Source organism: Monodon monoceros, unplaced genomic scaffold (genome assembly GCF_005190385.1).
Source record: "Monodon monoceros isolate NGI ecotype Baffin Bay Population unplaced genomic scaffold, NGI_Narwhal_1 Super_Scaffold_3, whole genome shotgun sequence".
In the NCBI taxonomy this organism is placed as follows: domain Eukaryota; kingdom Metazoa; phylum Chordata; class Mammalia; order Artiodactyla; family Monodontidae; genus Monodon; species Monodon monoceros.
This window is the reverse complement of record NW_021703780.1, coordinates 60,213,941-60,229,797: the sequence shown is the minus strand read 5'-3', so window position 1 is coordinate 60,229,797 and position 15,857 is coordinate 60,213,941. Positions and strand designations below refer to the sequence as shown.

General features: G+C 38.3%; 1 protein-coding gene across 1 annotated transcript in view; it reads right to left on the bottom strand.

Moving 5' to 3' along the window:
• Positions 1-278: 278 nt before the first annotated feature.
• Positions 279-15,857, bottom strand: part of SCN11A (sodium voltage-gated channel alpha subunit 11) — a 70,799-nt gene continuing 55,220 nt past the window's right edge. Inside the window, exons 23-26 of the mRNA XM_029243131.1 lie at positions 15,232-15,369; positions 9,299-9,403; positions 5,074-5,344; positions 279-2,151 (exon numbers count right to left, since the gene is read on the bottom strand). Of these exons, the coding sequence (XP_029098964.1) occupies positions 1,124-2,151; positions 5,074-5,344; positions 9,299-9,403; positions 15,232-15,369 (1,542 nt within the window). The 3' untranslated portion in view covers positions 279-1,123. The remainder of the gene's footprint in view (positions 2,152-5,073; positions 5,345-9,298; positions 9,404-15,231; positions 15,370-15,857) is intronic.

The following is a 15,857-nucleotide window of genomic DNA, read 5'->3' as shown; positions in this document are numbered from 1 at the left end:
GAGAACTGATTGTGGACGTCTCTTCCCAACTCTACGTTCAGAAACATGTTGGTAGCTTGAAATCAGTCATGATGGGAGTATTCACCACAGAAATCAGTAAATGCTACAAATCATGGCTTTTTTTTCCTGAAGAGCAATTGTTATACACTTATCAGCACACCACTGGCTCCCGCCTTTAATTCCAAGCAAAGTACCACATTTAAACCACTACTCACACAACCACCAAACAAGAGGATTTTTAGTGTAGTGTCTGAATGAAATGCAAACTGAAAGTCACATTTATTTATTTTTTCCCTGGAAATATATAACAGAGATTGCAGCTGGTGAAAGATACGGTGGTAACTGACAAGTCATGACCATGCTTTTAGGTTTGAAATAAACCCCAAAAGCTTAATGCTGGTTAAAAAAAAAATCTGCAATAAGTATTTATTGGCAGGTTTTGAATTTTCACTTAGCATGCAGAAGAGTTATGTGTGATAAGCCATATATTTTATAGGGGAAAACATCAAACAAAGGTATTGGATACTGTACTTAAGAACATTTGGAAAAACACAATTTAAAATATTAATGTTTTCTGTTTCTTATTAGTTTCTTTTGATATAATTTGAACTGTGCTTCAATCGTCACATTAGTGTCCCCTACAGCAGCGGTCCCCAACCTTTCTGGCACCAGGGACCAATTTTGCAGAAGACAGTATTCCACAGACTGGGTTGCGGAGGGGTGGTTTGCGTGGAATGCGAGTGATGTGGAGCGGCAGATGAAATCTTGCTGGCTCGCCCTCTGCTCACCTCTTGCTGTGCGGCCCAGTTTCTGACAGGCCACGGACCGGTAGTGTGGTCTGCAGCCCGGGGGTTGGAGACCCCTGCTCTACAGCCCATTCTAGTGTCTTTTTCCTGGTTAAAACAGTACCGGTGGTTATAGTCGGGCAGCCTTATCTTATATCTCTGTAAGAACCATTTGAAGTGAACTCAGAAACACCATTTCTTTTAGCCAGAAAAAGAAAAATGGAATGGCTAGTTCAGTGAGTCCACTGCTTGTTCGCACACTGAGCTGTGGACCCCTTGGAGCTCAGAGGCTGGAGGCAAGGCTCTGAGGCTGTGAGGTAGGGGTGGAGGTGAGGGGCTCAGTCATAGTGGACCTTGCCCTCAGCCACCCCAGAGCTGGACAAGTCTCCATTGCAGAGTGTCTGGAGGGGTGAATGAGGCCTGTCTTCCAAGGTACACTTCGTCTTCATCATGTACTTTCGAAAGGCCTTTTGAATAACAGCAGCACATCTTTCCTCTTCCTTCCTCTTGGTGGTGGTGACTATGGGTTCATATAACTTCTTGAAAGGGTTGGCTTCCATGAACTTCTCCTCCATCACTGCTTTCATGCTATCCAGGCCACTGGACTCACCAAGTACCCTAGCGGTGAAAGCGAACAGAATATCCAGGCAATGAAGGCGATCTCCGCTCACCATGGGCAAGTCCATGACTAAAAATTGGTATTTATTTGGCTTTGCCACACGCAGAGGCTCAGGAAGGGCATCAGCAAAGTCAGAAAGAGCAGAATATTTGATAAATTGTGTTGCTTCCGGGTCAAACTTTTCCCAGACTTCGTAGAATATTTCAAAGTCGTCTTCACCCAAAGGGTCCTCACTTTCTTCAGTGGCTATATTGAAGTTTTCTAAAATCACAGCAATATACATGTTGACCACGATGAGAAAGGAGATGATGATATAACTGACGAAGTAGGTTATGGCTATGGCAGAGAGGTGACAGTTCTCTGACTTGGGGTTACATGAGTCTTTTGATTGCAACATGGGGCTGAGGAGGGCATCCCAGCCTGCTGATGTGGTTATCTGGAAGAGGCAGAGCATGCTGCCTTTGAAAGTTTTGAAGTTGAATATGTCATCAATTCCAGACTCTTCCTTCACTTTGCAAAAACAGTTCATACCAAAAATGGCATAAATAAACATAACCAGAAAGAGTAGAAGACCAATGTTGAACAGAGAGGGAAGAGACATCATTAGCGCGAAAAGGAGAGTTCTGATTCCTCGTGCTGCCCGAACAAGTCTCAGGATTCGGCCAATCCGAGCCAAGCGGACAATTCTGAAGAATGTTGGAGGGAAAGGAATGTGTGCCTGGGTTTTCAAGGCAGAAACAATTGTACCTTAAGAGAAGGAGAAGGGTCAATAAATTTCCAGCAGGCAGACTGACATAGCCTCTCTCTGCTGCCTTGAATCCGAGTGGGAGCAACTTTCTATCATTACTTCTTAATTTATGTACAAAATTAAGACTTTTTAACCTATATCAGGGAAAATATATATCTGTGTCTTAAGTTGGAGAATAATTTCCAAGGTTCGTACAGTTTTAGATGGGACTTTAGATGGGATAGGACATCTAAAATACTGAGGACCCCCAAGGAAAAGAAATAAAATGCTGTTTATGACAGGTTATTTTATTAGTTATTGTATGCACTAGAAGTACCTTATCCATGTTGGGCATTTAAAGTTATTCATGGGGTAACAAATATAAGTTTTCCATATTTATTGTATATATAGAATGGAAAACTACGGATGGAGTTATTTAGATTAGAATGCAAGGAGAAATTTCTGCTACTGAAGGTCAGCTTGAGCCTAAGTTATCAGTGGAAGTTGTACGATCCCAGCCCAAAACTTCTTAAACGAACAGGTTCTTATCATAGAGGAATTTGAACACAGCCTGCTACAGGCGAGGACAGGGCTGGAGAAAGAGGGTGGTGTTGGGATGTTCCTTTTTGGGCTAAAGCTGCCATGGATCTTTCATCTTTGTCAGTATGCTCATTCCAAGTTCTTCTGGAAGACCTAATTCAAAAAGCTTAAGGGACTAAATTGGAGACAGTTTCTCTGATGTTGTAGATACACCAGAAATGGCATCTCAAGCAAAGGTTTCTGCAGACTGCTAAATATTTGGCCTAAAATGTCACCCTGTTTTCTCATTGCCTGCTCCGCAATCAAGTGATACAAGAATTTAAAACAACTCACATTTTGGCCCAAATATTATAGAATGGCTGGAACATGCTTGCCTTGTATAAGACATGGCCTGGTTCTTGCTCTGGGGATCCTCTAAGGTCATTAGGGGTGATGGGTGGCCAACACTACCTGCCATCGCCTAATGACTAAAGAGAACTAGTTGGTGATATACTTCACTGACTGCCTGATTGTATCAAGGAAGTTTAATTCATATGCTAATTGGGCAGGCAACTCTGGTGAGATGTGGAATTGACTACAAACCAATTCAGCAGCAACTGGAGGAGGTCCCTCCTTTAAGGCCCACCTCCTCCATGAATATTTCTTTGAGTAATCAAGCCCAGAGTAATCTGTCTTTTCTCTGAGCTCAGTTCTTTTGTGTACCATGTGATTTGGGGTTCAATCAATTTCTCTTTTTCTGATCCCTTAAGGTGGTAGGTCTTAATACCTCAATTGGATTGTAAACCCCATAGAGAGAATAACTTTGACTCACTCATTTTGTATTTCTCTAAAAGCTCAGGGGAGAGCATGAGAAAATGTAGAGGCTAAGGATTGGATGGCAGATCAACTGGCAAAAACATAGAAAATACTGCCCACATTGGTGAGTAGGACTTGGCTCAATGTGTGGACCTTCTCATCCATTGGAACAAGATGCTATACAGTGCTATGCAGTGTAGCTGCAATCGCTTAGCAGTTGTTCATAGGACAGAAGTCAGAGATATTTCCATGAACTCTACAGCGCCTGGCACTGCCTGCAGAAGGTCAGTAAAGAGTGAAATGAATGAGCTGCTCTCTGCATATTGGAGGAAGAGCCCTTTAAGTGCTCACAGGGCTGCCCCAGACTCATCCTGTCATCATTTTCTAACTTTACTGCTGCTGTCGATTTCACCAGGAAATGACTAATAATGCTTGGAATTGACTAATAATGATTAACAGTCTATGTAACCGTAACCATGTGGAAAGATCTATTACTAAACCTTATCTACATAAACTTTATGGCTTAGAAACCAGAACAGACTATGAACTGTACCATTCATTTTCTTGGTCTCTGAAACATCTGCATTGCTGCTGTGGTGATAGGAACCAAAATATTTTGATCCAGCATATCTGTTTAATGCATCCTTTCTGAGATAGCACAAAAACTTCCACTTGTGAAATCAGTTTTCATTGTCTTCATTGCTCTTTGAACTATGAGAAGAGCCCCTGGGCAGTTTTACACAATTATAAAAAGTCAAATTACCAGTTTAGTTAAAAGCAGACTTCAAAAACCCAGAGTGAAATCTTATAGCTTAGTCATGAAGAATTTAATTTCAAAGTTGATGTGTGTGTGTGTATGTTTTATAAAAAGGTATATGGCAATAACCCTCTTTTTTCCCTATTCTTCTTCCATAAATCTTATAGTTAATTTCTGCCTGTGGTTAAGAAAAATATGCTGATTATAGAGTGAGGCTGGTTGGTGAATGGGATCCGAGCAGTTGAGACAAGTGTAGTTCCCACTGTGGTTTAAGTTAACATGAGATACAGAATAAAGATAAAGCATTACTTGTCCTTATGACACACTCTTGCAAACCCCATCTAGGCTGGGCCATGGAGGCCCTATATAAGGAGGAGGTACGGGAAGGCCTGGCAATGTCACGGGTGCACAGTAATTGTGATCTGACATCAACATGGATTTTGAACTAGGGAAAAACATGGAAACTAAATGCCGCATCCTTAAGACAAGAAATGCTCTTTAGTTGCACAAGAAAGGTAGAACTTTGACTCAACTCCCTGGATAAAGCAGGTAGCCCCACAAAAACTTTGAAGTCATCTTAATTTTGTCTACCTCCGTTGAATAAATTATCCACATAATTATTTAACTCTATTTCAATTGTGTAGATAGTGAAGGGAATGGAAATTACTCTGTATCTCCTAGCAACTCCCCAAAGAGAATGGCATTAGTTCATCTGTCTATTTCTTCAGAAATCACATTAAGCTTAATTTTCTGCTTTGTGGACGCTCTGGACATAATTCCAAATGATAAGATTTATAAGTTGACTTCTGGCTCTTAGATTAAAGCCCCTCTGGCTGCCAATTTTACTTACTAACGATAGAAATGACCACGATCACACAATCAAATAAATTCCAGCCACTGGTGAAGTAGTATTGCCTCAAAGCAAAGATTTTGATGAGACACTCAGTTGTAAAGACGACCACAAAGGCCAGGTTGAGACGCTCAAGGAAGAGTTCCATGGCTTTGGACTGGCCATATGATTCAGCCATCATGCTAACCATGTTGAGGAAAATGAGGGTGATGATGATGATGTCAAAGACCTGGTGTGTAACTAGGTCAAAAACAAGACCCTGGCATTTGTTCTGAGGAAAAAAAAAAAAAGGAATCATAGATCATTTTGAGTTGTAGGAATGAAATCACATACATTAAAAGGCACATACAGCAGCATCTGTCCTCTCTTACAATTAAAGCAGTTTCTTGGAAAATGCACAGACCTTTTTTAAAGGGCAAGAAATTCTTCTATAGATATTTTTTCATTTAATTTCATTAAATTTAATTAGATAACTGATTTTAAGTTGTAGGCTTATAGCTTTAATTCCATTTTGAAACCAAATAAGTAAATTAATTAAATTTTTAGTAACAACATAACTTTGATGTGGTGGGTGATTTGTTTTTGCTGAAATAAAATAGCTCATGTTGGATTTAATCATAAAAAATGAAGTTCGGTCTCCGTATTTCACCTGCTTCTGTATTTTGACTTCAATAATACTAATGCAGAGAATACTTGCTCACATAATTATGTTGGACAAAAGAGAATTAACATCTCCAAGCCTCCGTTTGTCAGTTCAGAATAATCAGATCTTATACTTAACCAAAACTCTGTATTCAAGCAATTCTTGAATGCCAATTTTCTAATTCTTGTTCACTTAAAGATAAGGCTAGATAAATGGGATTCTGATCCAACGATTACTAAAAATGGAAACAGAAAAACTGATTATTTCACGTTATTACTGATGGTGAACTTGCATATTGGTTTGTACATGGATGGCCTGCTCCAAAGTAAAAATGTGCTGATTGCTCTGGTACAGGTTCTAACTCAAGTTTGCATATCTAATCTACCATGTGCAGTGAAATGACTCAATTATTCCACTATTTTCTTTAATTTAACATCTATAACATACCACTTTGTTCTTTACTTAAGTGGAAACTTTTCTTAAACACAAACTCAGACACTGATATTGTATGGCATACTTGGCTATACACTGGTTGTTTTACATTATATGTATATATTAGATTATTTCATATTACATATCATCTAATCAAAGTATACATATAGTATTCTATTTAGAAACCTCATAGACCCCCTAAGAATTCATCTTTATAACCCCTGGCATCTGTTAAGGTAATCCAGGCAAGAGATGATGTTGGTCTGTGGTGGTAACAGTGGAGAAAGACATGAGCATTTAGGTTTAAGAACTAATATGGAAGTAGAAGCAGCAGGAGTCAGAGAATGTTTGAATGGAGGAGGTTATGGGAAAGTTAAAGCTGAGGCTATAATTTCTGCTTGGTGGAGCATTCAAACAACCAGAGAACAGGGGATGAGGAGTTCTGGGGGGAGATGATGAATGTGTCCTGAGCACATGGAGTTTGAGGTGCCAGTGGGGCATCCAAGGGGACATGGGCAGGTAGAGGTATTGGTCTGGAGCTCAGGCAGAGAGCTGGAATGCAGATGTGGAGTACAACAGCACCAGTACTGATATGAACTAAAACCAAGAGAATGAATGATATCACTCAGGGAGAGCAAGGGCAATGAGAAGAAAGAGGGTCGGGACGGCAGTGGTAAGATACTACCTGTAAGTTTGTGTCTTTCAAACTTTGCTCCAGGAGCCCTAAAGCTTTTATCAAGGAGTCTGGAGAAGAAACTTGAATGTCAAATGCATTTCCTATGTGAGAATGCATCCGGGAAGTCAGAAAGGACCTGGAGAAAAGATACTTTTAAGGGTGCTCTCCAGGGAAGCAGAACGAAGGCTGAGAATAAATGTAAGGAACGGTAAGCATTGGCCTTACAGTTCAACCCTAATATTTAGAAAATGGAGATTAAAAGTATAAGCTACCAAACGTGGTAGATGATCAAAACACATTCTATGTCATTTTAAGATGTACAGGGACTCCTATACCTCAGGATAATTTTTAACCCCAGTAATGAAGCTACCTTGTGGGGGTACCTCAGGTAGAATCAGAAATGATTCCAGATTTCTTGCTCTTACTGCTAGAAAGAATATCCATCACTCCTCAGGTTAAAACAGCTGTATTTTCCCCTCTATGCAATTGCTATTCCTTTGTTCCAAAGGCCAAAAGATAATATGTAGACTTTAGAGATTTAAAAAAAATCTGTGGGGAGGTAAAGTTGTGAGTTAAGGGCTAACAGCTGATTTGAAGTCTTAGCTCAAACTCAGGGACACCAGGGGATATGCTTTTGGGTTTATCTCATGCAAAACTGCTCTCTGGAATACAGAGGTTAAGATAAATGTTCAGCATTAACTGGTGAGTTGTACGTGGCTGTCGGAATCACTCATTGTGAAATCTTGATTGGTGAGCCATGCAGGAAGGGCTTTGGGATAGCACCTACTCCCCGATGAGCCATGCAACAAACAAGCTATAAAAGATGGTTAAGGAATGGAGGTGGCAGCTTCCCTTCGTTAAAGCCGTCCATGCCCACTTCAAGCTCATCTCTCACATCCTAGCATGTCCAATGCAGTGGAGAGGCCTAGAAGCTGCATCCATGCCACTGCAACTTCTGTTCGGCTGTGTGCTGCACTGCTGGCTTCATATCCTTCATGAAGTAAACTGGTAAATATGTGTCTCAAGAGTCTTTTAGTTAATTCCAAATCTGGGACCAACTGGTACTGAATCGGTTGTTGCATAGCGTGCACATGTAAATAAAAATGTCCTGTCTTTTTTGTTGGCTCAAGTTCAAATAAGAACTTCAAAGTGAAATTAGTACTAGAAAGTGAGTTTGGTACTTAAAAGCTAGATCTGACTTAGGTAAAATGAAGTTCCACATACTGTCATCAGATGAAAATTTCCCAAATATATTGATAATTTTATCATTAACCCTTTTGTAAAAATTCTTCATTGTATAAATTCTAAACACTTGGCCCTGACATTTGTAGACATTTTTAGTGCAACACAAATGTTTAATTCTAGTGGGATGGATTTTGTGTATGCCTGAAAACATGCTCTTTTATTCAACAAATAACTACTAAGAACACACTTTACTCTGTTCTGATTGCTGGGAATAGCAGGAAGTTAAACATACCTTTGATAATTTGTGGTCTCATGTTTGAATGAAAATCTCCAAATCCTCTACATGTATCAGATAACAAGCCCCTCTTCCATACTGCTTTCCCAGACTTTTCGGCCCCACTGATCCTCCCTGTCTTGAAAGCCTTCAAACTCACTTGTCAGAGCTACCAACTGTGCCTGTTGTATTACTTTATAATCTAATGCTCTCAAATTCCAGCTCCTCAATTAGACTGTAAGCACAGAGCAGTCCTGTTAGTATCTCGTAAGGCAGGATTCAGCAAAATATGGCCCACAGGCCAAATATGGCCCATCACTTGTTTTAGTGTAGCCCGTGAGCTCAGAATGGGTTTTACTCAGGATGACTTTTGGGAGAAAAACACAAAAGAATAAAATTTTGACACACGAAAATTATATGAAATTCAAATGTTGGTGTTTATAAATCAAGTTATACTGGAACACAGCCAAGCACATTTGTTCTATATCGCCGACGGCTGCTTTTGTGCTACAACATCAAAGCTGAGTAGTAGCAGCAGAGACCACATGGCCTGCAAAGCTTAAAATATTTACTGTCTGACCTTTTACAGAAAAGGTGTGCACGTTCCTGACATAGAAAGTTTATCATAAATACCTGTGAAGTGGAAGTGAGTATGCATGACCTCAACTTCATACCAGAAAAAGTTGGTAAAAGATATTATAAATACATTTTCAATTGGCCAAGAGTAAATTAAAACTAACTGCTAAATTCACATCATTGCAATGAGTATATACTAAGCAGCTATTGTGTGCTCACTAAAAGGTAAATTAAAGTTGTTGCCCAAGCTCTTACTATTGAATTTGAATGTCTAATCTTCCGAAGGACTTGAGCCATACATCAGTGGTACCTGGGTTCATACTGACTTCTTAGGTAAAGTCTATAAATTTAAAAATTAAAGGAGAATGGCACTACAGATATGAGTTCCTCATAACCACTTAATGCATCTATGTGTTTAGAATCAATCAACTGCTCTCACCAGAGGCCTTGGGATGGGCCTTTGAGGTTTTTTGGATCCTAATTTTTTCATTGCATTATAGTATTTCTTCTGTTCTTCTGTCAGAAAGATGTCTTGGCCACCTAAGTATATGGAGAAGATGAGAGCTAATTATCATTAATGGATTTTTGGAAACAAGTTCTGAATTTTCAGAAATAGTTTTAAAGTTATATTACATTTCCATCAACAATTCCTAAAATTCCAATGGGAAGCAGAAAGAGACTCTGGGGGAGGGCTGAAAGGAAATAGGGTTTATTAAATTAAGGAAGAAGGGAAAAATGTTACTTTTATCAGTTACATTTCTCTTTTTATAATATAAACAAAGATTACAAATTCTTTGCGAACCACCACAGAATCTTTACAAAAACTGAATATATTTCAAGTTGTATAAATCAAACCACAATGAAACAAAAATAGAAATTAGTAACAAAAATTTAAACAAAAAATCCTACAAAGTGACAATTAAAATTCTCCTAAATATGTGAATGCATATATCACTACTAGTAAAATTTCAAAAAAATCTGTCCAGAGCCATTCTCAGAAAAAGAAAAAAAAAAATTAGAGAGCTTTAAATGTTTTTACTTCTGGGGAAGAAAGAATAGAAAAATGAAGTAAGATTTTCATTTCTGGAAATTGGGGTTGGGGGAGTCGTAAAACATCTAGAAATGTGGGATAAAATGGAACAGAATTCCTTTAAAAGACATAGCTGACATAAAAAGAAACGAAATTCAGTTATCTGTAGTGAGGTGGATGGACCTAGAGTCTGTCATACAGAGTGAAGTAAGTCAGAAAGAGAAAAACAAATACCGTATGCTAACACATACATATATGGAATCTAAAAAAAAACAGTTCTGAAGAACCGAGGGGCAGGACAGGAATAAAGACGCAGACAAATAGAATGGACTTGAGGACACGGGGAGGGGGAAGGGTAAGCTGGGACGAAGTGAGAGAGTGGCATTGACAAATATACACTACCAAATGTAAAACAGATAGCTAGCGGGAAACAGCCACATAGCACAGGGAGATCAGGTGCTTTGTGACCACCTAGAGGGGTGGGATAGGGAGGGTGCGAGGGAGACGCAAGAGGGAGGGGATATGGGTATAGATGTATACGTACAGCTGATTCACTTTGTTATACAGCAGAAGCTAACACAACAATGTAAAGCAATTATACTCCACTAAAGATGTTAAAAAAAAAAGAAATAGCTGAACTTGCACAAAAGTAAGGTACATCTCCATCGTCCGAAAATCAAGAGAGATCAAAAAGAAAGAGTGGTAAATTAGTCCTGAAGCCATGGCTGGCCTAATGGCATTTGCTAATCTCTGTAAAAACAGGAATCTTGGGATTTAGGAATCTTGGGATTTAATAACTACAAGGGGGTCATGGGGAGAAGGCAGTGGGGTTAGGCCAAGGACCCTGTGTGAATCTGGAGCTCTCCAAGTGCTGCCATTAAAGGGTGAAGAAGAAAACCAAACCTGTCTGTTGGCAATGGAAGACAACCAGAACACTGTCTCAGTCTGTACTATGGGTAAAAACCCAGTCTTCCCTGATAATTTGTGAATCCAAGCCTGCCTTGATGAGGGTGTGTGGTTTGAATTTACACCACCAGTATGGACCAAAAATATACAGCCCTAGGACAGTCTTTTCAACAAATGGTGCTAGGAAAACTGGATATCAACATGCAAAAGAATGAAGCTGAATCAGTGCCTAACATCATATTAAAAAATTAACTCAAAATGGATCAAAGACATAAATGTAAGATCTAGAACAATAAAACTCTCAGAAGAAAACATAGAACAAAAGCTTCACAACACTGGATTTGGCAGTGATCTCTTGGATATGACACAAAGGCAAAAGGAAACATAGACAAATTGGACTTCATAATAACTTAAAAATTTTGTGCATCCAAGACACTATCAATGAAGTAAAAAGGCAACCCACACAATGGGGAAAATATTTGCAAATCATGTATCTGATAAAAAATTAATATCCAGAATATATAGAGGACACCAAAAATATAACAACAGAAAGACAAACAACCTGATTCAAAAACAAGGGCTTGAACAGGCATTTCTCTAAAGAAGATATATGAATGGCCAGTAAGCACATGAAAAAAATGTTCAGTGTCACTAATCATTAGGGAAACGCAAATCAAAACCAAAATGAGATACCACCTCACATCTATTAGAATGGCCACTATCGAAAAAACAGAAACAAGTACTGGTGAGGATGTAGAGAAATTAGAACCTTTGTATACTGTACATATTACCATATGATCCAGCAATTCCACTTCTAGGTATAGACCTAAAAGAATCAAAAGCAGGGTCTCAAAGAGATGTTTGCACACCTATGTTCATAAGAGCTTTATTCACAATAGCTAAAATGTGGAAGCAACCCAATTGTTCATCAAAAGAAGGATGAAAGAGCAAAACATGGTATATACATAGCCTTAAATAGGAAGGAAATTCTGCAATATGTTACAACACGCATGAACCTTAAGGACATTATGCTAAATGAAGTAAGCCAGTCACAAAAAGACAAACACTATACGATTCCACTTACATGAGATACTGAGAATAGTCAAAATCACGGAGACAGAAAGTAGAATGGTAGCCACCAGGGGCTGGGGGCGAGCATGGGGAGTTATTGTTTAATGCATGTAGAGTTTCAGTTTTACAAATGAAGAGTTATGGAGATGGATGGTGACGATGGTTGCACAACATTATGAATGTAATTAATACCACTGAATGTACACTAAAACTGGATAAGACGATAAATTTTATGTTATGAGTGTTTTGCACAGTAAAAAAAAAAAAAAAAAATTGAAAAAAAGAACAGCCCTAGAAGTTAACCAGGTTTTTTCAGGATGCCTGGCAGACACAAGTGTCTTCAATAATCTTATGCATCATGATAGTATTAATACTATTATTATGAGACTGTCCTATGTGTGTGTTGCGAGATAAATAAAATGAGTAGTTATGGAAAATTTTAAGGTATCATCTTTTGTACCCATGAGAACCAGTTTTCTCAGTGTGGAAAAGAGGAGATATAGATGTACTGGTTAAGTGAAAACCTTGTAGTCATGAATTTGAATGATGAGTATTCATATTTCCACATATATATTTCCTTGTAGTCCTAAATTTGAAGTAGCTCTGCCCACTGAAAAAGTCTCAAAATAATCACAATAAGCATTCCAGACTGTCTTGGAACACCACCTCCCAGCACAACTTAGAGAAATGGCTGATTCCAGATCTGGGGCAGGAAGGGTACAAACAAGGCCTAGAACATATTGTCATTCCAGAGAGCAAGGAACTCATCCAATGGGAGGACCTTATTTGAATCCTAATTTGAAAAGAAACAAACTTTAATATCAGTCAGTCAATCAATGAAAGAATGAACACAGATTTTGAGAAAATAAAAGACTGGAGGAAATTTGAACACTGACTGGGTTTTTGACGAGTTTAAAGAGCTCATATTAAACTTTTTAGATTTGATAATGGAATTGTAGTTATATTTAAAAAGAGATATGTTCTGAAATATCAGTGAATGAAATAATATATCTGTGATTTGCTCTATAAAAAATCCGGTGGAAGGATTGGGTAAGGGCATAGATGGCATAAGGATGTTCTTAAATCAATAAATGTTGTGCTGGGTGATGGATATTTTAGGTTCACTCTACCATACTCTTGTGCATGTTTGAAATTTTCTGTAATAAAAAGTAAAACAAAAAAGAACAAAAATGCTATGGACTGATCAAAACAGTGATTTCAAATGTAAACTTAAATCTAAAATCACAAGGCCTGACATTCAAATTGTAGGTGCATATTACAGAGGTGACACCACATAGTACACTCCTGAATAACAGCAGCCATATAGTTGCCTGGGACCGTGAATGATTCTCCCAGCAGACACAAAGAAAGCTCAACAGTATCAGGATACATTGTGGATGAATTTAAGAAGTTCAACAGAAAAATAAAAGTGAGCCACAAAACAATTAGGAAAACCAAAGGTGAATATTTAGTTACCTGATTTTAGGACTGAGAAATGCCTTCAGTATATAAATGCAAGAAAAGAAGGCAAAAAGGACAAGATTGAGAGTTTGACTTCATAAATATGCTAAATGTCTATAAGTTAAAACTGTCATTACAAAAATGTAAGAAGCAAGTCACAAATTGGAGTTACTATATAAAAACATAAGAAAAAGATGATAATGTCAATTTTAAGAAGAGACAAAGACAGTAAACAGATAACTCAAGGAAGAAATACTTATGGCCATCAACCTGTGAAAAAGTGTATAACTTCATAAATGGTCAAATGAATGAATGTAAAACTATGAGATAACACTTTTACCCATCGAGCTGGAAAAGATAATTAAAAATTACAAAAGTCAGAATGATTAGAACAGAGTAAACAGGCATCTTCATATCTTGCAAAAGGATGGGACCCAGAACAGCATTTCTGAAAGGTAATTTGACAATATATCTTTAATGCCTTAAATTCTAGGAACTTATCCTGAGGAAATAATCAGAGATACACAGAGAGAATTTTAAGAATGTTCATGATTATTTTAGAAGAGCAAGAAATTTGGAAATGACCCTAAATGTCCTTAAAAAGGGGAGTGGGGGGAATGATTAGAACAAATTATGATCTATCCATAATATGGGATGAAATTCAGCCCTGAAAATTCTTATAACAAAGATGATCTCATGACATGAACTCATAACTAATGGAGAGGATAGTTAAAAGTATTACATAATTTCAACGGTGTAAAAGAAATATTTAGTTAAAAAGTAACAGGAAAAGATGGTACCAAAATGATGAGGCTTAATCTAAAATCGTTATTATTTGGCGGTCATCTTATGGGTGATTTAAATATTCCTTTTCTCTTCCTTTTTTTCCACATTTACTACAGTGCTCCTATAGATTGTAGAATCAGAAAAATAAATATCTGTTGTTACAATGCACGGGGAAAAAAACTCCCTAAAAAAACCTGTCTCTTCCCCAACCATCTTCTTTCCAAGTAAGTTCAGTAAATCTGCTGAGATTTGGATGTTGAGAGGCAAGACACAAGTTTACTGAAAAAGCGTTTACAGATTTTCCTGTACTTACAATGGTGTTACATCCTGATAAACCCATTGTAAGCTGAAAATATTGTAAGTTGAAATGCATTTAATACACTTAACCTACTGAACATCATAGCTTAGCCTTGCCTACCTTAAACATGTTCAGAACACTTACTTTAGCTTATAGTTGGGCAAAATCACGTAACAAAAGCCCTATTTTATAATAAAGTGTTGAATACCTCATGTAATTTATTGAATACTGTACTGAAAAACAGAATGGTTGTATGGGTACAGAATGTTGTAAGTATATATCGATTGTTCACCCTCAGTGAGTGCGTGGCTGACTGGGAGCTGTGGCTGCTGCTACCCAGTGTCACAAGAGAGTATTGTACTGCATATCTCTAGCCCAGGAAAAGATCACCATTCAAAATCTGAAGTAAAGTTTCTACTCAGTGAGTATCACTTTTGCATCATCATAAAGCTAAAGTCGTGTAAATTGAACCATCCTAAGTCGGGAATCATTTGTACTCTTTTTATCCTGGATAACAAGGTACGCTTGAAAGGTTACTAAAATATGACATAAATACTAATCCTGGTAATTATTTTTCTATTAGAGTTCCTTTGTTTAAGAGGGTAGAGTGGAGAATAAAAACAATGATTTAATAAAACCCAGCTGTTTTAGTTCCTTTCCAGCCATATCCTCAAGACTCTTCTCCAGGAGGCTCCCTCTTTGTTCTCATGCAGATGATAAAGGCTACTTTGCACAACAATTTAGAACAGATTTATGCTCCATTCAAGCTCTTTGGAGAAGACAGGTAAAAATACCAAATCAGGACAACCCCCATACTTATCTTTTTCTGCTGTTGGTTGAAGTTGTCAATAATAACACCAATAAAGAGATTCAGAGTGAAGAATGAGCCAAAGATGATAAAAACTACGAAGTAAACATACATTAATGAGTTCTCCTCAAACCTTGGCTGTTGTCCTTCCTGTTAGGGATTTTTTAAATGAGAGAAGAAAACAATTACTGGAGAAAAACATGAGCCATCTTAACTGCCTGGTAGCAGCTGCATTAACCACTCAGCCTCCTCCAGTCAGCCGTGGCCCTGCAGGGAGCCCCTCTCTCCTCTTTCAGCTTCCCCCAGCACAGCTTGAGTGGTACCATACAGTGGGGAGGGGGTGTGGTGGAGGATTAGGCTTTTCCTTCTAAGCAAAGGAGAATCATTGAAGGGTTGTGAGGGAGGAGAGTGGCATGATCATATGTGTCCTTTGAAAAGGTCTCTAGGATGTCCATATGGACACATAATTGGAGGGAGCCAGGCTGGAGATATCCACCAGAGAAGGGACATGTTCACTTCAGGGGATTGACTACCAACCCTTGTTGAAAGGCTGTATCCTTCAAACAGGGCTCACTACTGTATTTAGCCTGTGCTTGCATCCTGTCACTCTTGAATTCCTAGTGCCTGGCATAGCTTGT